Genomic DNA, 25,508 nt, shown 5'->3' on the forward strand with positions numbered 1-25,508 from the left:
TTAGTGATCTAGATGTGTTACTTAACTGTATGGAATTAGGAGAGTAAAGGCAGTCATCTCAATGGGTTGCTTTAAGCTTTAAATGAGATGTTAATGAATTCTGAGCACAGAATATAGTGAGAACAAGCACAGAAGCCACAGAAAGTTCTGACACTCTTTAAAGCCTAGACATTCAAAGAAGGCAGGGGCTGGGAGGGACATAAGTGGTTTACTTAAAAGGAGAAAAGAGAGTAAGTCTTCCTCTGTATGTTTGTTCAAATTTTAGCACAAAGGCAAATTAGAGCTTGCTGTTTATTCATTCATTGCAAGTTCACTGAGTACCTTCGGTCTATGCCAGAAGCTTTTGAAATCTGGAAAAACTGTAGGGGCTATTATTAACTAAATCAAGGGAGAGTGGAAATGGGCACCGAGAAATAATTTCCCATTGGGTAACGACACCTAGAGTTAATGATTTTATGTTTTTAAGGACTGCAACTGTGATTTGTAAATCTGGCGTGGACAACCACGAGAAATAACAGCACACAATTAAGAAAGAGAGGTTCTTTTTGTTCTTGCATTGATGCTTGGCAAGGAACTACAACTTGCTTGCTGATACAACTTCACCAATCTTCAAACTTTCTTTCTTCCAAAAGCCGGTTCCAAGAAGTGTTAAATTATTGCCAACACATTAGCCCTCAGAAGATGTGTGCCATAGAGGAGAAAGATGCTGCAGAGGAGAAAACAAATCTAGCTTCCTGAATGCAAATGTTTACTAATGTCACTGAAATGAAGGCCAGTCTAGGATATCTAGATGATTTAAAATTAGGTCTTGACTTAAGAGAGTTCTCTAGCATCAGCTATATGGAGTGGAGTTGTGTTTAGCTTAATAATTCAAAGGGAAAATGAGCAGAAAGTTTGGTTAACAATTTGTCTTTGTCAGTTACTTTAACTTTGATGGAAGAACTGCTGGACTGCAAATCCATTAAAGCTGTAGGCAGACTTGCTTACTTGACTCAAATCACTAGCTATGCACCTGACACTAATATTGCCACCCTCTGAGAATTGTATCTCACTTTGACTTATGACTAAAAGCTCCAAACACAAATTTCTAACTATATCCCAGAGTCTGCCTTCATTCTGGTGTCCCTTGGACACATGAGTCAAATAGTAGAACCCGTTAGTCCTGCCCTTGTATAAAGTCAGATGTAGATCAAAGACAACTCAGAAAAAACAAAGAGGGATATTTGATATTGGGCATAGCTAACTAGTAGTTCAGTAATAGAGACATCTATGGATCAACTACAGGACACAGTTGCAAGAGAATGTGGAAAATGGGAAGGCATATTTTGGAATATCTGTTTTAAGTTTCTGTAAGCCAGCAAGGGGGAGGAATTCACTAGGTGAATGGAAATATGAATCTGAAGTTCATAAGAAAAGTCATGGCTAGATACTTGAAGCCACAGGACCAAAATCAATTAAATTAACAGGGCTAAGGAGAGAACCCCACATATGTGAATATTAAAGAGTGGGTAAGAAAGAGATGTCAGCAAAGGAATGAAAAGGCAATGGGAATGTACAAGAGGGAGCAGTGGCCACCACTGTCTAAGATGAAAAGAGGGCAAATAAAGAAGCTAAAAAGAAGCTATTGAAATGGGCAAGAGGGAAGTTACTGGTGTCCTTATAGTTTCAGTGGAGGGGTAGAGATGGTCCCTAGATGATAGGGGGTTAAAATCCTAAAAAATTGCATTTTATAAATGGTTAAACAAAAGCACGAAGATGGGGCTTTCCTGGTGGCTCAGTGGTTGAGAGTTCGCCTGCCGATGCAGGGGACACGGGTTCATGCCCTGGTCCGGGAAGATCCCACATGTCGCGGAGTGGCTGGGCCCGTGAGCCATGGCCGCTGAGCCTGCGCGTCCGGAGCCTGTGCTCCGCAACGGGAGAGGCCACAACAGTGAGAGGCCCACGTACCGCAAAAACAAACAAACAAAAAACAGCAAGATGGGTATTACACCTCTGGGATTCCCTGGCTTGGCCATTTGCTACACACACATATGATCTTAAGCCAGTAAATAAACTTCTTGAAGCACACTTAAAAAAAAAAAAGAGCAATAATTACTTCATGGAATTATTGTATCAGAGATGATATAGATGTATGATATTTAAGAACAGAATACAAATCATTAATTCTCATCACCTATTAAAATAAATGTCTGTTAAAAATTTCCCAGTGTTTTAAGTTTTTTAAAAAGTGTAATGAAAAACAGCCCTTGTTTGTTTTTTAAAGATGGTGCTTTTAGCAAATAACTATGTAGAAACCTGAATATTTTCTTTAGTCAGCGAGCAAATCATAATCCCCCAAAGCTAAGGTTATTTCAAATGTATAACTATGTTCTAGTGATACTAAATCTGAAAATGTAAAAAGGATTTGACCAAGTTTTAAATACTATTTCAAAACAGATCTAACTAGTAAATTTTTCATTACTTTAGGTTAAATTATTTAATCACGTCCATACTTTAATTAAATGATTAAGGACAATATTAACTAATAATTTTGAGGAAAAAAAAAAAACCAAAAGACCTTGAACTTGTCAAGAACACCCCCCAAAAGGAAATGTTGATCTCACTGGGGAAAAAAAAAACTGACAATATTACAATATTATTACTGAGAGATGTGGAATTTTCCCCAGAAATTCCAGAATCTAGAGGATTCTTCACCTATAAAAATAGCAGAAGAGATCAACCATGTGGTGGTGGAATGCTGATCATTCTGGGATATGAAAAGGTCCCAGGTTTCCCAACCCCTTAGCTGATCTTTATAGATAACTAATGAGGTATGTTGAGCACCATACCCCTGCCTCTTCATTGGGTTCCTGGCTACTAGACACCTGACCACTGGGGCTGTTTTCCCTGATTCGTGCTCCATTCTCAGTTCCACTTGACTCACTATAAGAGTCTCCTGACGCCCTGATGGACCTGGTGGTATTGGTTACAATTCCACAATTGTTTGGTTTGGATATACATTAATATTGTATATATATTTCTATCACCAAACTTCCATATCGTTTTGCAATTATCCATTTAAATGTTATCTATCAGTAGAATATAAGCTCCATAAAGGCAGGGGTTTTTCTGTCCTATTTATTATTATATTCTTAATACCTTGGAGCTGTGCCTGGTGCCTAACAGGAACTCACATAATATTTGTTGAATGAAAGAGGCAATATACCACTTGTTTCCTTTAGACTGCTCACTCCTTAGCACATTTAAGTGTTTAATAAATGTCTGTAAAATTAGAAGTGAACAATTTAGTAGCCTGCATAGCTAAAGCTTCCTGAACCAATATAGGGACTATTAGAAATTAACAATATTCTACATTCCATGCTCACGTTTTCAATGAAAACCTGGAGAGGGCAAAACCCTTCATTTTCTGCTTGAGCATTCTAATATCATCTGATATTTAGAAAATGAAGACAGGACATTTGGATTATAACAACAAGTCATGACCATCTGCTTCCCATTCAAGAATGCCCTAATCTGGGTATTAATTAAATATACTCTGATAATCTATTTCATTCAGTTCATTTATTTCTGTTGTGCACTGTAACTATGAGATTATCCTACAAAGAAAATACTCTGAAAAATGTAAGATAAATATTGTATTGAAAGAATTAATTAGTCAAAATAATATTATTTTCTTTTCTAGCAGAGAAAATATTTAAGTTGTATTTAAATATAGCTACATAAACATGTTTTCAAATAAAGAATATTCATCTTCCTGCTGTAATTTGAAATTACATATTTACAAACTTTAATATTAGGAGTATGTACTTACATGATTTTCATGAATAAATAAAACACATTAAAACTGGCACAAAAGTTAAATTAAAATATAAAACCCTCAAATTATAAAATATTTAAAGAAGCATAATTTTACTGCTTTCAAGCTCATAAAGCATGTAAACTCAAAAACACAGTACTCAGTAGATTTCCCAGAATTAATTATTTTAATGAATGGATTAGAATACTTTGTCTTTACCAATCCATTTATTATGAGTAAATATTTCTAGCAAAGAATATGAGAGTGGTTCACAATATTCTGAAAAATATCGAGAAATGTTGGCAAAGAACATTATGAGTTTCAAAGTTTGCTATCTCTCTAAAATTATGTTAAGTTATAGAAGAACTGAGTAAATCTTAAAGTTTGCTAAGTGCAATTACACTAAATTTGTTGAGTTCTGAATGTCTACAGTTCTTGCCAGCTGGCTTACACCTATGCTGTCTGCTATGTAGTTTAGGATGTACCTTGAAATATGTGTGATTTGTTAATTTGATGAGTCAGTGAATATTAAATAAACTGTCACAGTTCCAGCATTTTCCTATATCACAGCTGGGCTCCTGCAGTTCCACCCACCTGTAGCTCAAGTCCTCACACTTGCCTTCTTATCCAAACAACTGGCTTAGACACTCTTGTAAGAAACCTTTCACAGCCGCTCTCTGACAGGATTTCTTCATCTGAGCCCTGTAGCAACAGCACTATGCAATATGGTAGCCACTAGCTACATATGTCTATCTAAGTTTAAATTTAAATACAATTTAAAAAAATCATTTCTGCAGTTGCCTTAGCTACATTTCAAGAACCACATGTGTCTAGTGGCTACCATATTGGATAGCACAGGTATGGAACATTTCTATCACTGCAGAAAGATATATCAGGCTACACTTATCCAGACCAAAGCATATTTCCATTCATGCTATACTAAGAACAAAAGATACTATTAATGAAGAAAAGGTCAAATCAATTAGACAAATCGTGAGTTAAACAGACATTTATGCATATATGTATGTATGTTGTATTCACTGGCCTTCTGGGAACATTTAACAAATTAATGTGGGGACTTCTCTGGTAGCACAGTGGTTAAGAATTCACATGCCAATGCAGGGGACACGGGTTCAAACCCTGGTCCGGGGAGATCCCATATGCCACAGAGCAACTAAGCCTGTGTGCCACAACTACTGAGCCTGAGCTCTAGAGCCCACGAGCCACAACTACTGAGCCCACGTGTCACAACTACTGAAGCCTGTGCACCTAGAGTCCGTGCTCCACAACAAGAGAAGCCACCCCAGTGAGAAGCCCACGCACCGCACCTAAGAGTAGCCCCCGCTCACTGCAACTAGAGAAAAGCCCATGCACAGCAATGAAGACCCAACACAGCCCAAATAAATAAATAAATAAATTAATTAATTAATTAAAAAAAAAATTAAAAAAAAAAGAAATATCTTCACGGAACTCTAAGCTTTAAGAATTGAAGATAAACACCGGCATTTTTCAAAGTGGAGTGTGAGTATCCCTGGGTACAGAGAGTGTAACAGAATCAGTCTGCAGTTGCTCAACTTGTCTATATACTCTTTCCAGAATCAATCTGCCCAATAATATGCCTACAAATAAGTTTTTATGCCAGTTTCTCCTCCCCTATCTCCCCTTTGACAATCATCTCCACCTTACAAAAAAATGATATACTTCTCAGCCCACCAGAAAGTTACCATGGGGCACTGCCCCAAGGAAGCATCTGCGGTTACAAAAGAATAATTAAAAACACTGGTTATTTGCAAAGGCTCTTGCAATCAATGCACATAATCCTAGAGAGGCATTTCCAATAAAATTTTAATTTCAATTTTGAATATATTAGCATATTGATAAATAATTATGCTGTCGCAATCAGTGTTGCTTTAAGCATTGACAATTCTAATAAAAATTTAAAAACTCATAGATCTTTAGTGGTAGGAAATTTTAAATATTCAAATTATATACATATTTTTGGTAGTGAAGAATGATACAGTTCTCTGAGGTACTGGAAATAGAAATTCAAGGAGAAAAATCGAAGTTCGAGGAAAAAGAGCAACATAAAATATTGAGGATCTTGTTTTTGTTTCTTTTAAAATTGGCTGTGATATTTAGATTCCACCAAATACATTTAAAAGAATAATGGAAGAGTGTTGTTTTAAGATATCAATATTTACAATGCACTGTGGATTACATCTCCTGTAACCATTTATAACTATGAAATAACATCAGATGACCACTTTAAAATGTTTGGAGGAGGGAATATAGTTTTTGAAAATTCCTTCTTTCACCAACAGAACATGGCATGCCATCCTACATCATGTTTTTGCTGGTGTTTTGAAATGTTATAATAATAAAAATGGCAGCTAACCTATACTGAGAGCTTATTGTGTGTAAGGCAGTAAGCATGTTTTATATATATTAAATAAATGAATCATTTCCCCCAACTTTATTGAAAAATATTTGACAAATATAATTGTATGTACTTAAAATGTATAACCTGATGATTTGATATACATATACACTGTGTAGTGATTAACAAGAGCAAGATAATAGACATCCATCACCTCACATGGTTAACTTCTGTGTGTGTGTGGGGAGAATGCTTAAGATTTACTCTCAGAAACTTTTAAGTATCCAGTACCATATTATTAACTATTGTCACATTAGATCCTCAGAACTTATTGTCCTTATAACTGAAAGGTTGTACCCTTTCACCAACATCTCCCCATTTTCCCTCTCCCCTGGCCCCTGGAAACTACTCTTCTATTCTCTGTTTCTGTGAAAACGACATTTTCTTTTCTTTTTTTTTTTAAGATTCCACTTATAATATCTCATCTAATCTTAAAAAAAACCCTTTCTGGTATGTATTATCATCACCTCTGCCTACAGACGAGGAATCTGAGCCACAGGCTGGTTAAGCTAGTAAACTAAAGTTACATAGCTATTGAAAATTGAAGCTGGGATTTAGCCCAGGTGAAACCAGGCTGGTCTTCATTCTGTGATACACTGCACACTATTACCTAGTTAGATATGTTTTCCCATCTACATGATCAAGTGTTGAAATCTTATCTTTTCAGGTAGGTCTGCAACTTTCTCTATGCTCCACAATACCCAAGGTTTAGTTTTACCCATAAAACAAGTTTAATAAGCATTTGCTGCTTACACATTTAGAATTTTTAAGAATTTCTCTCCTCCATCTAATAATTAAAAGTGGCCCTCTTGAAACATCAAAAATTAAGGATTATAGTAACCTTCTACCTTATTTTTGGTAAGAAACTTAAATCCATATATTTGACTAGAAAAAGTGGAAAGATATACAAAACAAGTTTAATAGTGATTATCTTTTGGTATTGTCATTAATTATTAGATTTAGATCTTTAGTTTCTTATTGTTTACATTTTCTTATTCTTTAGATTTTCTATGTTGGGCATAGATTACTTCTGTAATAAGAGAAGAAAATATTAGTTACTAAGCCACTGTATAGAATTCACAAGTACATAAAACAAAGGGAAAAGAAAAGGATCCAAACAAGCAAGAAACAGCACCATCAACATAGGAAGAGTGAAGCACAGGAGGTGAGTCGGAAGGTCTGGCCTGAACACTGGGGAGGGCTCGTTTCTCCTTACCTGGAATCAGGAAGCCACAGGGCCCTGGCAGCCCTAGGAGCAGGGTACACATTCAGACAAAGCAAAAGCAAAATATTTCACTTGTTAGACGCTATGAGAGGAATTTCCAGAAATTGTGTACTCTTCATTTCTCCATACATTTTAAAGAAAACTTAGTCATTTCCAATGGATTATTTCTGTGATTTATTTCAAAATAAATTCTTTCCTTGGGCTCCTCATGTAACTGCTCTGTCTTCTCCAAGTATGGGAAGAAACAGTAATTATTTATTGGAGTTTTTCAGCTATACCCATGAAATCTAGCAGCCCATGGTTTTCTTTTTTCTTTTAAATTAATACGGTGAAGTTTTATTTACAGAAGTACAACTGGTTAAGAACTATACCTTGACATGTAAATTTTTTGGAGGGAGTTGTGAGTAATAGTTTATCTGCCATTTCTCCAGGACCAGCACAGCGAGCAATTCCTGGTTCTTTGTATTCCGACTTTACCCAGTCAGATAACCACTGCATGTTACAATCACAGTAAAGAGGGTTGGCTCCAATTGCTCTGTAAAACAACACAACAAAAGCACACACACACAAGTATGGAAGCATCGTTATTATTTCCTAAGGGACCATAATTTATGGTGATACTCAGTAGAAAATCCCTATACATTTATTGATAAAAATTGAGAAGAAAATGGAGGCATTGGGGATTCCCCATTTTCCTGAATTATGTGCAACTGCGATTTAGTGAGTTGTCACCAGTGTTAACACTTACCTGTCTTTACAAATTCTCCTTGTATTTTCAGACAGTTTTATACTGCGTGCAAGCACACCCCAAATGCACATTAACACTTCCTTCATTCACCAATGATTTACTTAGAACCCAATCATTATGCCAGGTTCTGGGGACCCAAATATAAATAATACATTATTTTTAACCCCAAAAAACTCCTTCTGCAAAGGTGATTAACATAGACTCATACATACAAGTAATTTTCATTAGAAGTGGTATAGCAGAAGAATTTACAAGATAACTATGAACAGAGGGTAACTCTTCTAGGAGACTGGTGGTTTAAGAAGTCTGAGCTTTTAGATATTTAGTTTTAAGTATGTGGAAAAGGTTGGAAAGGATGTTTCAGGGTAAAGAACCAGTAAAACGCAAGAAGATAAGGAAGGGCGTAAAATAATAAAGACGCATAAAGCTAGTTCCCCAGAGCTGATTTGGAATTCCATTGGACGTTTGTCCCTTTAAAGTTTTTCATCTTAGAACTTTGGTTCCTACTCACATAAGCAGTTGTAGTGATAGGAAAAGTAATCAAGATAATGCTTGATTATAAATGCTAGCTATTTATTGTATCATTATGATATACAGGAATTGTGCTAAGCCATTTATATGAATTACCTCATTTTATCCTAAATAGAAACTCCATGAGATCAAAATTAGTAACAACCCATTTTACAGATTAAAAAACTGAGGCCAGAGACGTTAACCAATGGATTCACAAATTTGCCAAACTTGGGCACAAGTAGTGTGTGCATAAAGTAGCATTTAATTCTGATTTATAATTAACTTCAGATTAGTAATGTTTCTAGGTATATAGTCTAAGCAAAATTATTCTCTAATGAAGAGACTTTCAAAATATACTTACAAAACCGTAATACTTTATATTGCAGCTGTTTTAATGTCAAACTCTAGCCAAGAATTGGAGTGAAGTAAATGTTATGCTCATATGTATGTCAGATTCAAACCTTTCTTTTAAATTAAAAATGAGGAAAATGATATTTTTGAGTCATTTGATCTCATCTCTACTGACATTTGCTAAGTCCTTACTATGCCAGGAGAAACAGTAAAAACTGTGAATGGAGCATAGCTCTCTCTGGTCTGGGGTGTAAAAGACAATTGCATAAAATGAAATACATGACAAATAGGATGCATGACAAAGAAGATCCAAATTGCTCTCCCTGTTGGGGAGGATGGTCATATAAAGGACAATCCTACTTAGCTCAAGCAGCACCTTTCCCACGTAGACTTTTCTGATTCATCACCCTAATACTAGTTGAACAGCCACTTCCTTCTCTAGGCGGCATTCCCTGCCGCAGTGCCACAGTCCTGCACCCCTGAGCCAGGGGTCTCATTTACATGGGGTCTCAGGCGAGTGATTTCCATGGAGTTTGTAGAGAAGTGGACCTGATGTCAACTTTGAGGTTGGAGCAGGGGCTCACACATGAAAAAATGGAGGTCTTGCCTCCAGGTACCTAGTAGTTTAATGTAATGGAAGGGATATTGACAGCAGCAGTCCCATTGACAAAAACCTACACTGATAACACAGCCCCTATAAGGGAAATTCAGATGTAGCATGATTGACTAATGGCTCCTATTCTCTGCCCATCCCCTTCTCTCAATTTTCTAAACTTCTTATCTTTTGGGGTTTGGTAGACTTGAAGAGGAGGGCAAATCCAAGAAAAAATATGGCAAGTAACCTCTTCTGGAGAACCACCAAGGGCCAACTGATATTGATATTTAAGCTGAAGCAGATAACTGTCACCAGGTGATGCCAAACTCAGCCTGACCTAAGAAGGCTTTGGATTCTAGGGCTGTTCTCTGAACTTCCTTCCAATTTGCCAAGGCCTTAACACTACAGCTAAAAATAATGGAACAATGGAAATTAACCCAGTTGTGTGCTTTGGACCTCATTATTAAATTGTTTTATTGTACTTCCAAGAAATATGGAAGTACAAACAGCCTGCTATGAGAGAGAATGCAAAGGAAAAAAATTTCAGCCAATATGAGGATTTGGCTGTTTCCCTCTCCCACACCATAATGTCTTAAACTTTGTCTAATTTATTTCTGCATGGTGCCATAGTCACTGCTGAGTAATATTTGCTAAATAAATGAATCCAGTTTGAGCAAATCAGGATATGCTTCCTTGAGGAGGTGATATTTGGGATATGACTTGGAGAAGCAGGGTTTGGGCAGACTGAATTGAAGGGGAGCTGATATTTAGAATCAGAGAACATTAAAGAAAAGGCATAGGCTAGGAAGTTGGGGAGCCATGTTTGTAAGAAGAGACTTTTTTGAAAGCAAAGAGAGCTCAACTAATGGGGAGTTAGGGCTAAAAGGATAAATTAAGGCTATTTTGTAGAAGGCACCATATCTAGATTGAAAATCTTTGCATCTTCTTTAAAGATGGAACAAATCACATTTTATGATGTGACAATAAAAATGGTGGCAGAAGATCATTTGTTCCAAACTCACTTGCCAGGGAGAGTTTGACCCTAAACCCACATTCATGAACTAGATACTCACAGGTGTGATAATGCAGAAAGATCGTTGAAAGCACCTTCAGGCACAACCGAAATGTCATTTCCATGTAAAGAACTAAAAGCAAGAAAAAGCAAAATTAAATTTCCTATTATTTCAGGGAGTTCAGAAAAATCCCCATGCATATATGAGACTTTAGTTTATAACAAGCTTTTAAAATTAGTGTAGAAAATATGGTGTATTCAATAAATAGTCTTTACACAACTGGGTATCTATTTGGGGAAGCAAAATGTTAGTTCCTTCTTCACATCATATGCATAAAGTTAATTCTAGATCGAAGAGTTAAATGTAAAAATAAAACTGAAAGTGTATTAAAATATAGACGAGCTCCGTTTTATAAATATGGAATATGGAAGGCTTTTTAAAGCACTATATTCTAAAACTCAGAAAGCATAATGGAAAAGAGTGATAAATTTTTGACAATGTAAAATATATCCATAATATAAAAGATTACAAAACAATAACGTCCTACTGCATAGCACAGGGAACTATATTCAATATCTTGTAATAAACTATAAGGGAAAAGAGTCTGAAAAAATATATACATATATGTATATATGTGTGTATGTGTATACATATATATATATATGTATACACATACACACATATATAACCAAATCACTTTGCTGCAACCAGAAACTAACACAACATTGTAAATCAACTATATTTCAATTAAAAAAGATTACATATAAAAAACAGAATGGGAAATATCTGCAACATATGTAAGCTATAAAAAGACCTGCAAACTTAGAGTCAAGTGCATAAAGGCAGCTATGTTAATAAGGAAAAGACAAAGAAACCACAGAAAATGGGAATTGATACAATCAGGCTCATAGAATAAGAAATACAAATGCTCAATAAACAAAATATACTCAAATGTTCTAGTAATTGGAATTGCAAATTAAAAGAGGAATGGAAAATAATGTTCCATCTGTCATATGACAAAAATGAAAGGATTAATAATACTTAATATTTACAAGAGTGCTTTGAAATAAGTACTCTGTTAAAATAGCATTGGTGGAAAATAAATTGTAAATTGTTTTGGGGGACAACAAGATGACTACTTTTGGTATTCTCCTAATATGCTTGACAGTAAGATGGATGTATAGAATGTTCATTCCAGCACTGTATAGAATAATGAAAATTTGGAATCAAACCAAATGATAGTAAAGATGAGGATGCTTAAATAATTTATGGTCCCTTCATTCTATGGAACCCTCTTTACCAGTTAAAGAGTTAAGGAATATTACATATGATGGAATGGAAAGTCTAAAGTCTAAAGCATATTGTTAAATAAAAATAGTCAATGACAGACTAAGAAAAACCCTATTTATGGTTTTTAAGTTATACAGCTGTAGGCATAAATATATCAATACATTAAAACAAACATAAAAAAGGACCAGAAGAGAACATTGAACTGTTTAACTGTCAATTCTGGGGAGAGGATTGGGATTGAGGACCACATTTTATTTCATGTACTTTAAGATAAATTTTGTATAGTAAAAATATGTTGTGTTGCATTATATAACTTTTAATGAAATTAAAATTTCCTAAATTTCTTGCAAAATTAGTTAGATCTATATAAAACTACATCTTAATATCATATATTATCAAATAAGTCACCCCAGCGACAACATGTTACAAAAGAGAAAATTATGTTGTCCAAGTAAAAGCTGTTGAGAATTGATACCGTAAGATAGAATTTTCCCATTTCCAAGTTTTTAGTAAATCCGAATTTATATAACGCAAAATACCCCAAAATAAACAAAGCAGTTAAATCATTAAAGAGACAACCCAAAATCCAGATGCCTGAGAAAAGAAGTATTTTGTTAAACATAAGATGCTTACAGTAATCGAAGAGACTTCAATCCATCGAAGGTTCGAGGAGGAATGCATCTCAAACGGTTGTAACTAAGAATTCTGAAAGCACACGTAAGCCAATTTGTTTTACTCAAGTATCCCCAAATGGCCAAATGTCATTTTAAAAAATAAAGCAGTTAAGAAATTGAGAATATTGACGCATAATATCCTTTCAATCTTTGTGCTGCTTCGCCAACACAACATATTTATTTCTAAAATATAGTCTAGAATGCTTCCTACCACTACTGTTGCTGTTGCCTCAACTGTGTCCTTCCTAAGGTGACTTCCTCTGAAAGTCTGTGTTAAGGATCTCTCCCAAACCTGCCACCAATACAAATTATTCTTTGTTTCTTTTATAGAACCCAACACTTTTTTTTTTTTTTCTTTTGCAGTACGCGGGCCTCTCACTGTTGTGGCCTCTCCCGTTGCGGAGCACAGGCTCCGGACGCGCAGGCTCAGCGGCCATGGCTCACAGGCCCAGCCGCTCTGCGGCATGTGGGATCTTCCTGGACCGGGGCATGAACCCGCATCCCCTGAATCGGCAGGCGGACTCTCAACCACTGAGCCACCAGGGAAGCCCCCCAACACTTTTTATACTATCTGTATTTGTTTACTGAGGTTTTTATTTGTCTGTTTCTCCCAACAATATTAACATTCCTTGAGGGCAGAAACTCTGTCTTGTTTACCAGGAATGTCCAGTGAGTTAAGGAATTAACTTAGTACCATACTTCCTACTCACAAGGTGAGGAGCTGAGTCATGTTGCTGAAGCTCTGATTAGAAAGGGTGCTTATTCGGTTGTTACTTAAGTCTCTAAAAGAGAAAAAGAAAGAAATGGAGTCTACTGTTACCATAGAAATTGACATATTAGAGATTCTTAGAAAGAAAAGGTTCTTCTTGCTCACAGTTATAGCAGCATTGTTAGGACTCAGCTTTTATCTGAAAATAACAAAACATTGGGTAATCCTCTGGGGTAGACTGTAATGTTATTCATAATTATTCATGCCCAAGACTGCTGAAATTAGAAGTGACCATGTGCCTTGCTTTGGCCAGTGAAGTGTGGGCACCAGCGCTGGTTTCACTTCAGAGCAGAAGCTTTAGAGCTGAGACTCTTCTCATATCCCTTTGCTCCCACATCTGCAAGGCTCCTATATTCCACAGAGAGGCTGTACCCATTGCCTGGTCCCAGGGCAAAGACACGTGGAGGCCATTCACAACAGACACATTTGATAGGTGAGAAATAAACCTTTGTTCTTGAAAGTTCCATCAGTTACACATACTTTATTTTCACTGTCACATACAAATACTCAAACTGGATAACTGAAAGAATCCCTCATTTAGTTACATTACAATGTCTTCTTTAAAAACAACACCATAATTAAAAACTTTGCCTGTGGCAAAGTCACTGGCACCTAGATGGTCCTTAGTAAATGTCTGTTTAATAAATGATAAGTAAATGAGAGAGATGTGGATTTTTTATCAATGCTAAATGGGTATTTATAAGTGTAATTTGTACTACAGGTTGTAATTTATGTTCAGTGAACTTGATCTTATTTTTATTACATATAATATATACATGATATATATAATATAATGATATATAATACATATTATAAATATAATACTGTAATGTATAATGTATTTTAATATATAATAACATCTATATAATGACATATTATATATGTTTTGCATTTTGCTTTAGAAAAAATTTAGTAAATATATACATACATACACTCACATATATATGACAATGTGATACACATATTAGTGAATATTCACTAATTTTTATCTAAAGCAAAATGCCAAATAAATGACTAAAGGAAGATTCATGAATAAATGGAAGATTATGAGTCATAATTTATGTTCATCTATGTCTCTGTGTGTATTTATGTTCACTATATTTTTCTGAAGCAAAATATATGAAGAAATGCAAGGTTCAGAAAAGCTGCTGAAGATTATCCACATTCCCTTATTAAAATACCAAAGTATCAGTAAAATGGACCAATGAAATTGTGAAAATGGTAGGAATGTTATAGGAGCTTTATAATCCATCTTCTTAGTTGCTGAAGTACTATGGCTAAATTTTAAAAAATAAGTACATCGATACTAGCAGAAATTACTTGCCTAGAGTTGTACAATAAGTCACTGGTAAAACTATTTCTGGATCTATAAATTCTCATTTTTCATTTCCAAACTGGTTTTAAATAATCACATGCTGTCTCACAAATGACCCAATTCTGCTGAAGTGACCCTTTGGAAATGGCAACAATTTAATGGTTTATTTAACAGAACAAATGTATGTAATCAGTTCTTGCTGCTATTAAATAAATAACTAGAGGCAGAACAAGATATCTTAGAGGATGTTCTTTTTGCTTAATTTAATCATTTGTCATTTGAGCAGTTCTATACACTTCCTACAAAGTGTGTGGTTTTCACATACATTTAAGGAAAGCTGAAAAGGATCAACAGCCTCCACGTGCTTAGGGTAAAGTTCACAATGAGAAACATAACATTTTCTGCTACCTAGGTTTCTAGAATTCACTAATTAGGAACAAACTCCCTTTTTTCTAGGAACATTGGAAATATAAGACAGCATATTTACTCTAAAATCAGATAAAAAGATAAAGATAAAGTATTTCCCTTTATATCCATTATCGTTGCTGACTTTTTTGTTTTGTGACAAGTTTTATAAATTACCAACAAGGCTACTCTAAGTGTGACATTATATATAGTAAGATTATATCTTTTTAAAAATATAGTGTGCATAACTAGATTGAAATGAAATGTTTGTATGTTTACCTATAACCTTGTATTTACAACTTAAAGATTGTAAAAAATTGTTTACATAATGAAAGAGAGATGCTACTTTAGGAGGACATCAAACTGGTAAAAACAATTCAATGTTTTGACATTTATACTCAGAATGTCAGTATCTTTGTCAAATTTACTTAAATACTATATGAGTAAATATGGATTTTATAAAATAAATTTTAATACTGGAAGCCCATTTGTTAATTCATAGTGTATTAAATAAGAAAATCAAGCCTAATAAACTATATTTATAATATATTCTCAGTAAAGCTATTACTATCTACTCTGTTTTATTTAAAGTCGAGAATAAAAACATTGTTTTCCATTTTTTTTCCTTGGATTGTCATAAAATAGCTCATATTCATCTTCAGTAGAAATATGCAACTTACTGCCTTTCTATAATTCTCTGATACTTAGACTTCATTGTATTTGTACTTTGAATAGAGGAGGACCTTTTTCTAAGATGCACCATTGCCTGATTGATATTCAATGAAAATGTGGCTAGTGATCCAGAACCACAGTGAGCAAGAAGGGAAGCATCTAACTGAAGATGATTTATATTATCTGAAAGGTTCCCTAAATCTTCTGTCCCTTGCTATCCCCATTTTCATGAAATAAAATAAGAAGTCAAAGACAGAAAAATACATTACTCACATAAGTGTTAAATGCTTGTAGTTAGAGAGTTCCTTAGGAACCAGTGTAAACTGGTTTCCATCCAGATACCTGAAAACAAAGAAACAATATTATTTTTTTAAAAAGTAACAATAGTGAATCCTCAAATAGTTGAACAATATTTCACTCTCAATTGAAGCAAGGAAACACTTGGAAATTTCAGCTTTAAGATGTCATGTTCCCAGCTAGGACTGCTATTTAAGAGAAGTAAAAAAACCACAGTTGTCCAATCCAGTAGAATTCTTTTGTGGATTACTTAGGCTAAATTATAAAACCAAGGAGAGACTGGTGAGTCCGGTTCTTTGTGGTTTATCTAAGAAGGCAAGGCATGTATCCAACCATTTGTGTGTCAGAAAGAAGGGTCATTCAATCGCCTATATTTTAAGTCAGTCTTCAGTTCACCTGTGTTTATGTGGAAACAACACCGTGAAATGCATTCACTACTGGCAGGAAGTTGCTACCACCAGCAAGACCAATCTTTGCTGCCTTACTTTGTATCAACACACTTAGTAAATAACAACGGATGATTCAAAGGATATATTTGGGAATTTGAATGTAATTAGATTTCAGTTAAAAAAAATCTTAGAAACAGTTCTACCCTTGTACATCTGCTTGGTGATATTAATTTTAGAAGGTTTCATAGAAAATCACAACATTTATCAAGTGCACAAGTATAGCACAGTAACAATACAGTGATAAGCAAATAACCACATGTAAGTAAAATTTCCCTTTCTGATTAGAGTCAGAAGAATGATCAGAAAATAAAAAGTCTTTGGGCTAACAGTCAAGACACAGAAGTAAATGAATGCTTAAAGGTATATCCATGATGTCACAAAAAGAAAAATAATTTCCTCTCCTCCCAAGGCTGTTCTTTCCCAGAATGTAGACGGTGATGGGTAAAAATGTCTTTCAGCAACTTGGGCCATCTGGTTATAGATGTGCCCACAAACAATTCTGCCACATTGGGCATGTTGCCCACCCTGCCCCAGGGCTGTGGCCTATCTCCATATCCGAGGTTGAGGTTTGTATTTTTGCTGGATATAGAAGTAGCTGAGAAACTGCCTAAGATAGCTATCTATTTCAAATACTTCAAAATGAAAAAAGTTACATAAAAGGCACAAGTTATCAAAATATGTAATGAATATGTGATTAAGAGTCAGGTTTTTTATGACTTCTTATGCCTATTCAAATTTTCTGACTTCATGTTTCAACTTCTCTCCCCTCTTTTCTCTAGCTAAGCATTTCTTGGTACCACTAGAGGGAAGCATAATCCCATGTACTTCAGCACTTTTCCTTTACTCTAAAAAGCATCTTAACACAAAGCTAAAAAGGTTCGGAATGTGCACTATGAATGCTTACAAGTAAAACAATCTAAGAGAGAAACTACATGGAACTGATTAAAAATAATGGATACCATTTGTTCAAAACTGTCCACCACAACATACTTATATTTGCCAAATTCTTTAATAATTTAATATAATATGCACATGGAAATTTTCTAATACATGCATATATGTTACTGGAGAGAGGGATCCTGCTGACTTGGTATGCTTCTAAGAATAAGTTCTTGGGGAGGTAAAGCTAGAATTCACAGGAGATGAGTTAATGTTTTCCTCATCTCTAAAATGTATTTTCTTTAAAAAAAGAATTACTTTTTAATAATTTGTAGAGGAATAGATTGAATACTCAACTATCTGACAGAAGAAACACATAGATGGCATAGAAAAATGAATCAAGCAGGTTCTCAGAGGTAATTTAACAAGGAAATTAAAAGACATTTAAAATTATTTGATGGGAATCAGGTAAAAGGACAAAGGCATGGGTCAGTTAAAATGGTAGAAGGAGGGATTTAGCATCAAAGGTGATCTAAATGTTATGCTGGGTATTATGCCTTTGGCTGAGGTGTTGCTATAATCAGTATTTTGCATATAGAATACTCTATAGGCATCTATCTTCCCAACACTGGATGGGGAGTAATCTTCTGAAATAAATACATATCAAAATAAGAATTAAGAATTTAATCACACACACACATAAAGCAGTGCTTACAGATAACTAACAACTGTGATTGGTAACAAAAGAGAGAAACTGAGCCCTATACAACAGTTCAGCTTCAAGAGGGAAGGTCACACACTTTTTCTCAAAGTATCCATTCAGGACCAAATTAGAATTCATAGAACTGCACATGATTTGAATATAAGTTCCTTGATAACTGAAGTGACATTTTCTTGAACCTCATTGCCTATGTTCCAGGTTGCCAAAGGTTTATCAAATCTGCTCGTTTGCAATACTTGTACATTTGTGCATGAATTACAGGTAAACATCTGCATGAATTGCATTTCTGATACATGGTTTCACACAGAAAAAAATAAACAGAGGCAAAATGACTCAATCGCATGTCAATCGCCTATCAAGCATTTGTCCATGGTTCTTCGTATACAGATAAAGGAATGAAATGGAGCCTGCATGCACCATTGTTAAAGCAGCTAGTGCTGAGGTTTATTCCATTCCACATCTAAAGCATAAGGCAGCTAAGGAAGTGTGCTTGGTGCTTAGTATCTTTATATGTCTATTTTGGCTATGTAATTTGTAAATATCAGTTCTGAAAATGTTAGGGATAATTGGCCCCATGCCCTTTATGATCTAAGGGACTCTAATTCAAGTCCAAAGGGCAGTATCTCCTTTTAAGGGTAGAGATTATGTCAGCTCCTTCCACACCCCACGTATTTATGTATCCCCTGTGTGAGATATTCTCCAAGGGGACACATGGTAAAGAATAATCAATCATATGAAATATCCAAGCCACCGTAGATAAACTAAATACATAGCATTTCTCAAGGTGCATTTGATGGAACATGAGCATTGCAAGATACTCCATGAGAAAAGGGCTATGGAGACAACTAAGTATGGGAACTACCTTAGAGTTTACATCCTCTCTTGGAGCTCACACTGCACACTAGCATAATAAAGGCTCTGAGAAATCCTACAGTGAAAAACAAAGAGAAACACACAACCAGCCTTTCTCAAGCGGACCTGAACTAGCTTTTATATTATTTGCTTAGGGTTTTCCATGATACTAATTAATGGCCCACAGAATTAATGTAATTTGCAAACAAGACTCAAAATATTTTTGTTTGGTCTCCATTTCCCTTGGTGTGTGAAATATTAATCCTTCAGGAAAGGGAAAGACAAGCTCTACTTACAATTCAGTGACATCTCTTGGAATACCTTTGGGCAAGACCTTCAAGGCTTTGTTGCTACATCGCACCACCGTATCCAAGCAGGTACACTCCGTAGGACAGCGAGAGAGTGGGGAACAACTATTGTCATCATTTCCTAAATTGCCAAAAGAAATACAGAAAAACCCACAGTTGTGGCTTTGAAGATGCTAGAAGGGATTTTATGCCTTTAGCTTAACAAACACAAGAGTCTGCAGCTATATGATGACTTATGTATAGGACATTAAGTATTTACAAATCGACACCATACATTCTGTGCAGGTCTCTTTTCAGGTTGCCTAGGGAAGAATTCCAGAAAACAATTCACAGTTTGTATTATCAATACGATTATAATGTTGTGTTCTTTGTTCAGTTGTTTATACAAATTATACTTTTAATTAGAATATGTAAACTGAATTATGGAGAAATTGAAAAGAGACAGACATGAAGAGACATAAAGGGACAAATTAGTTTTACATGGTTAGCAAAAAGTATATGGGCCCCTCATTTGAAAGTATATGGCTCAAATGAGCTCTTCATTTATTGCCAACAATTATAGAACCTATGTTCTACCTACATTACAGGGCTATTATGAGAATTAAATGTGATGATATACAGAGAGTACTAAAAAGTGAAAACTATTATTCTTGTTAGGTTTATTAGAATTTCTATTTTATGAGTCAGTTGCTTTTATCATTGGTAGTTAAATGACAGTTACTAAAAGAGATGTTTAGAATAGTAAAGAAAAACAAAAATGAAGCTATTTAAATAGTATCAACCACAAGTTGGAAATTAGAAAATCTTCTAAAACATTCAGAAACACAAACCAAGTAGAGCTAGATGTGAGAGTACAGTCTGAGCAAGTAAGTGTCCTGTTGCTAAAACAAAACAAAACAACAAAAACAAAGCAAAAAATGCATAATAACTATTCATTGCCTGAACTATGACGTACTGTCTAATTATGCACCACAGCATCAGAACAATCACCAGAGTGTGTCTGGTGGTCAAAGACCTGGCCAGGCTTTCTTACCATCATCACAAGTGAAGTCTTGAATGGCAACATCCTGGATGGGGATTTCTTTGAGGAAGTAGGGTTTCTGACATCGAGGATTTCCCGTTACAATTCTTTTCTTCCTGAGCCATTCTCCCAACCAAGCCAGGTAGCAGTTACAATTAAAAGGATTGGCCAAGAGGTTTCTAAGCACCACATGCAAACAATGCAGAGCTCAGTTTAGAGGTTCGCTTTCTGACTTCTGAAAACCCCATGCTACCATTTTCCCATACTGTATCTGTTGGAATGATTCCTTCTTAGTTTTTGTATTCACCCCACCCCCAATTCATGCTCAATCACACACAACATATGGGATGCGTTCTTTGACTGAAATATATATGTTTGGAACTTAAAAAAAAAGAACAATATTTTCATATAAGAATTCTTCAAATAATTTCATATGAAAAATAAAGTGAAGGTGGCAATTCAGGGTTTAGGCAGTGAATCCTGATAGATATCTCATTTAGAGATAATTTAAACTTGTCAGAGATCTGACTTACTGTCAAACTTCCCTACACTGATAATGCAGTAATTTAATATAAAGATGAAGGCTGATTACCTTATATTATTGAGTTTAACCTGACAACAGCTATTTCATTAATTTGTCATTTCAAGATTTCCATCTCTTATTTGCTCCAGAGAATAGGTTTCCCATCTGAACTGACAGCTGAGTTGATTAAATGCCAGTTATAAAAATGAACTTACTTCTACAAATCTCAATACTTTTGGCATCTCACCACTTCAGCACAAACCTATTGACAATCCCATTATTTATAAACATGCCATCTTTAATATGCACAAATTAGTCACTTGATGGAAAATGTCACATTTTATGTGGAAAGAGGATTAAGTACCTTACTGATGGATGGATGCTTCCCTCAAATTATTTCTTCAGGGACTTGAGCTATGTTGAACATGATTCTTTTCCTTCTAACTACCTTTTCAGTTAAATTAGTATTTTTAGATGCCACCATTACCAGGAAGCCATATCAGTTATAAGGTTTATCATTTCAAACACTGCTTTTTAAATACTGACATACAAGGGGCCTGAAACACTTGGAAAGTTTGTTTGTTTTCTGACACTTTCTTAGTTCTATCTGTAGACCTACAAATATTCTTTATGCTCCAACTGTCTACATAAAATGTGCTCTTGATAGGCTCAGCCTATTTCTTTAATATCTTCTTAATATCACAGTAAATGCCCTCTGATGACCTTTTACTGTTGGTCTGGTCATCCTAATATATCTCCTGTCATTGTGAATGATCCTTTTGAGTACAGTTTGTTGGCAATAACAACTCTGTTTTTATAATACTTATATTGTGAAGACTCCAATGTGAGAGCACTGGGAAAAACAAATCTACATTTCTTTTATTTGTAAAAGAATAAAATAATTCTCAATCAAATTATAAGATTACCATTTATAAATTAAGCCACATCACATTGTTATAAAAACAAATGACTGAAAAATACCATGATTTTTGTTAAATTTTAGTATAGGATAGTAGGCAATGTTTATAGAAAAATTAAAATAAGTTTAACATGAACAAATTTGTCCTTTTTAAAAAAAGTCTGAGTCTTTGACCTCATTTTTATGGAATGCTTAGTAATGCATTAAAATCTTATCAATAAAAGTAATAAATATAATACACTGGCTCAATTAATACATAAATGAAGACTACTTTTCATACTTACAGAGTAGATAAAGAATGGAGAGTATCAAAAGCCCCTGGTGCAATTGTAGTAATTTGATTATCATATAAAGAAAGCAAACGCACAGAACTGAGTCCTGTGAAACTGTCGTTCCCTACGCAGCTTATACGATTACTTCTCAACATCCTGAGGGAAAAAAATACAACATAATTATGGAGATAAAATATCAGGCAATCAATTTTGCCTATCTTAAGACTGAAACAACCCCTGTTTGCAAATGTGTAGCATTCATTCCTGCTTTCTGAATGTTCTCCTGTCATTAGGAATTGCTGTAGATATGTACAAGTCATCCCTTGGTATCCCTGGGAGATTCGTTTCAGGACCTCCTTTGTATACCAAAATCTGTGGCCCTCCATATCCACGGGTTCCAGATTAACCACGGATGCTTGAATCTGTAGATGCAGAACACGTGGATATGGAGAGCCGACTATAGTAAGAACCTTGTGCTAGAATAAAATGCTTAGAGTTGTCAGTGATAACATTCAGTTACAGAAACTCATGAGCCTCAGCACCAGCTTACAACCCCATCTAGTGAGGATAGAATGTTTTCCTTTAATGATACGATTATGTTTGCACTATTACATAATGTCCTAATTCACCTACAGCTCTCTAAGCCCTTGAAGCCCCATGATTTATATATTCTGAGAAGCGTTACATTTGCTGCTGAAGAGAAAGGAGGCAAAAAAGAATCAATAGCCACAGAAAATGAAGAATTGAGGGCATCTCAGGAATTCACAGTCAAGTCAATGTCAACACGGGCTGGAGGAGGCAAACTTGACTGAGCTTCCACAAAGCCTGAACAAATTATTTGTTTTGAGTTTAGGCTTAAAAGGAGGTAATACTTTAAGAGACCCCAGTTGTTCACAATAAAATTTCTCTTGAAAAAAATTCTGACCATTTTTTCTTTAGTCATTGTCATTAACAGGATTAACACTTTTGTCATTTCTTCATCAGTGCTAAAATTTTAGCTGTTTCTCAATTCTTTTCCCAAAATGTTTATTTGTGGGGCTTAGAAAAGGAATGAAAAGCTTCTTAAACTCCCACGTAAAGATGAACAGTTGCTATAAACTTTATTCAGAATTTCTGAAAAGTTAATATTTTCCTTAATGCTTCTAGACATGGGTTGAGCACCCTGATAGAAGACTGCAAAAAGAACAACAAAGTATTCCTTTAAAATTCTAGATTGTCCTATAATAAATAAGAAATATCAGCTGTTGCATTCTGCTAACTCGCAGATAACAAGAAAGTATAATGACCTTCTTATCAAGGCATTGTTTTATGTTAGGAAACAAATGCACAACAGAAAAGTAGTCCTATCAGTACTATCATTTGTCATAAATAGTAAAGAACATTTGGTCTTAATCTTGTTGGAGTCACAGACTCCTGGGAAAAGTCGAAAAAAGCTTTGCTTTCCGTCACTGGAAAAATCCACAAGCACACATATGTACCACATTTTGCCTGCAACATCGGGGGTTCAAAGACCCACTGAAATATGTACATGTACGAACTAAGAGGTTTACTAGTCCTAAAGGATTGAGAAGTCTATAGGCTGTGAGGAGGGTCTTGTCAAAATCTTTATAGCTCCAAGCTGAAAGAGACCACTTAAAGCAATAGCTATGTTCCAATAAACCCACAGAAGGCCTTTTAATACTCCTAGCTTGGTCTAAATGATCTGTTTTGCTGCTTGAGGTACAGTGGGATTAAGTAGAGAGTCAGTGGGTGTCCGTCTCAGGTGCCAAAACACAAGAGGCACAAAAACATTGCTAGAAATATAACAAAGGAGAAGGCTGAATTTAGAGAATTTGTCTCACAGAGAGTCATGTGACTGAACCTAGCCAGAAAAAAATACTTTGATAAACTCTTTGGAGTGGTGCTATGGACAGAACTGTGTCCCCCTAAAATTCATACCCTTAAGCCCTAACCCCCAATATGACTGTATTTGGAGACAGGGTCTTTAGGGAGGTAGTTAAGGTGAAATGAGGCCCTAAGGGTGGGGCCCTAATCTGATAGGACTGGCGTCCTTAGAGGAAGGGGCACCAGAGCTCTCTTTTCCCACACACAGAGGAAAGGCCATGCAAGGACACAGAGAGAAGGTAGCCATCTACAAGCCAAGAAAGGAGTCCTCACCAGAAACCAACCCTCTCAACACATTGATCTTGGACTTCCAGCCTCCAGAACAATGACAAAACAAATTCCTGTTGCTTAAGTCACTTATCTTGTTACAGCAGCCCAAGGTTATCTAATGTAGGTAGTTACCGTCTCACCCCTCATCCTCCCCTCCCCATCCTGACACACACTGCCCCCTTAAGGAGAAGGTTCTAGTTACAACAGTCACTTGGCTACTATTTAAGAAGGGAGGCTCTTGCCTGCTGCAGAATTTATGTTTTGTTGAGTTACCTGAGGCAGCTTGGGGGAGGGGAATAGGGGCAGGAGTAGATATAACCACCTGTGGTATATCTTCTCTGTCTGCTTTCTACACTCCCAGGATCTCCTCCATAAAAAGACCAAAGGGATATTTGCATTACATTTTGCATTTCGAAGGGACTCCTAGTTAGCCCATGGGAGTGGTCAGCAGGTGGCAGGTTGGCTGTGTTGGATGGTTCGGCTCCAGGCTACCCCAGGAAGCTCAAAGAACATATTTCTCCTTTCATGGGCAGGGGCTTTTTTGAGTAGGATGTGAATTGGGTATGCTGCTGGCTGGGGAAATGCTGGCTGGGGAAATTCAAGCCCTGGGCACGCATGGCTCTTGGTGGCTGCATGGGGCAGGGTGAGGGTTTGGGGGAGACAGTAGAGCTTGGCCTCTTTCCACTGCAATTCCCAAGGGCGTGTCTTGGTTACAAATAATTTCCTTCATGTCTTCCAAAGGCTTCAGAGTTTCGTTAGTGTCTCTTCCAATGTTTAGGCCACCACTTTTGTCAAACATAATTTTATGCTTTAGAGATTATGAAAACTACGCATACACATAGAAGAAAATTCAAGTAACTCAAAGTGTTGTCCTTACTTGTCAATTCAAGCCCTATCTTCCTTGGCCAACAACCTTCTGGAAACATAGGATTTCTTTTTCCCAACCTCCCTACTGCTGAGTAAGCAGACATACGCTTAGCATGTTTTCTTTGAAATAGACAGTAAAAGATATACCACCAGCCAGTTTCTCTCTTTTTCACTAAGACTTTGCAGGGGCAGATGAAGGCAGTCTCCAGCTAGGCATATTCTGCTGCAGGTGTTGGAGTGGGTTCTGAAGCTAGCGACCTTGGGCCAAGAAAGAGTATTAGGTGGAGGTATTTGAGGAAAAGGAAAGAGAATGATTGTTCTGAGGAAGAACAGAGGAGCCAGATCTGTACAAGCACTGGAGCAAAGATAATCTTTTTTGTTGAGGATTCAATAGCCAGGAGAGCATCTTTTGATCATTTGCAAGCAGCATACTGAAGTCAGAG

At 35.8% G+C, this 25,508-nt stretch overlaps 1 protein-coding gene across 2 annotated transcripts in view; it reads right to left on the reverse strand.

Moving 5' to 3' along the window:
* SLIT2 (slit guidance ligand 2) overlaps positions 1 to 25,508 on the reverse strand; it is a 378,953-nt gene that overhangs the window by 55,318 nt on the left and 298,127 nt on the right. For both annotated transcript variants that reach the window (XM_081253775.1, XM_081253774.1), the window contains 8 exons: positions 22,057 to 22,200; positions 20,343 to 20,509; positions 19,298 to 19,430; positions 16,077 to 16,145; positions 13,353 to 13,424; positions 12,602 to 12,673; positions 10,739 to 10,810; positions 7,830 to 7,993 (listed from right to left, as the gene is read on the reverse strand). In XM_081253775.1, coding sequence (XP_081109901.1) covers positions 7,830 to 7,993; positions 10,739 to 10,810; positions 12,602 to 12,673; positions 13,353 to 13,424; positions 16,077 to 16,145; positions 19,298 to 19,430; positions 20,343 to 20,509; positions 22,057 to 22,200 — 893 coding nt within the window. The remainder of the gene's footprint in view (positions 1 to 7,829; positions 7,994 to 10,738; positions 10,811 to 12,601; positions 12,674 to 13,352; positions 13,425 to 16,076; positions 16,146 to 19,297; positions 19,431 to 20,342; positions 20,510 to 22,056; positions 22,201 to 25,508) is intronic.

Source organism: Mesoplodon bidens (assembly GCF_964165515.1).
Source record: "Mesoplodon bidens genome assembly, chromosome: 1".
In the NCBI taxonomy this organism is placed as follows: Eukaryota; Metazoa; Chordata; class Mammalia; order Artiodactyla; family Ziphiidae; genus Mesoplodon; species Mesoplodon bidens.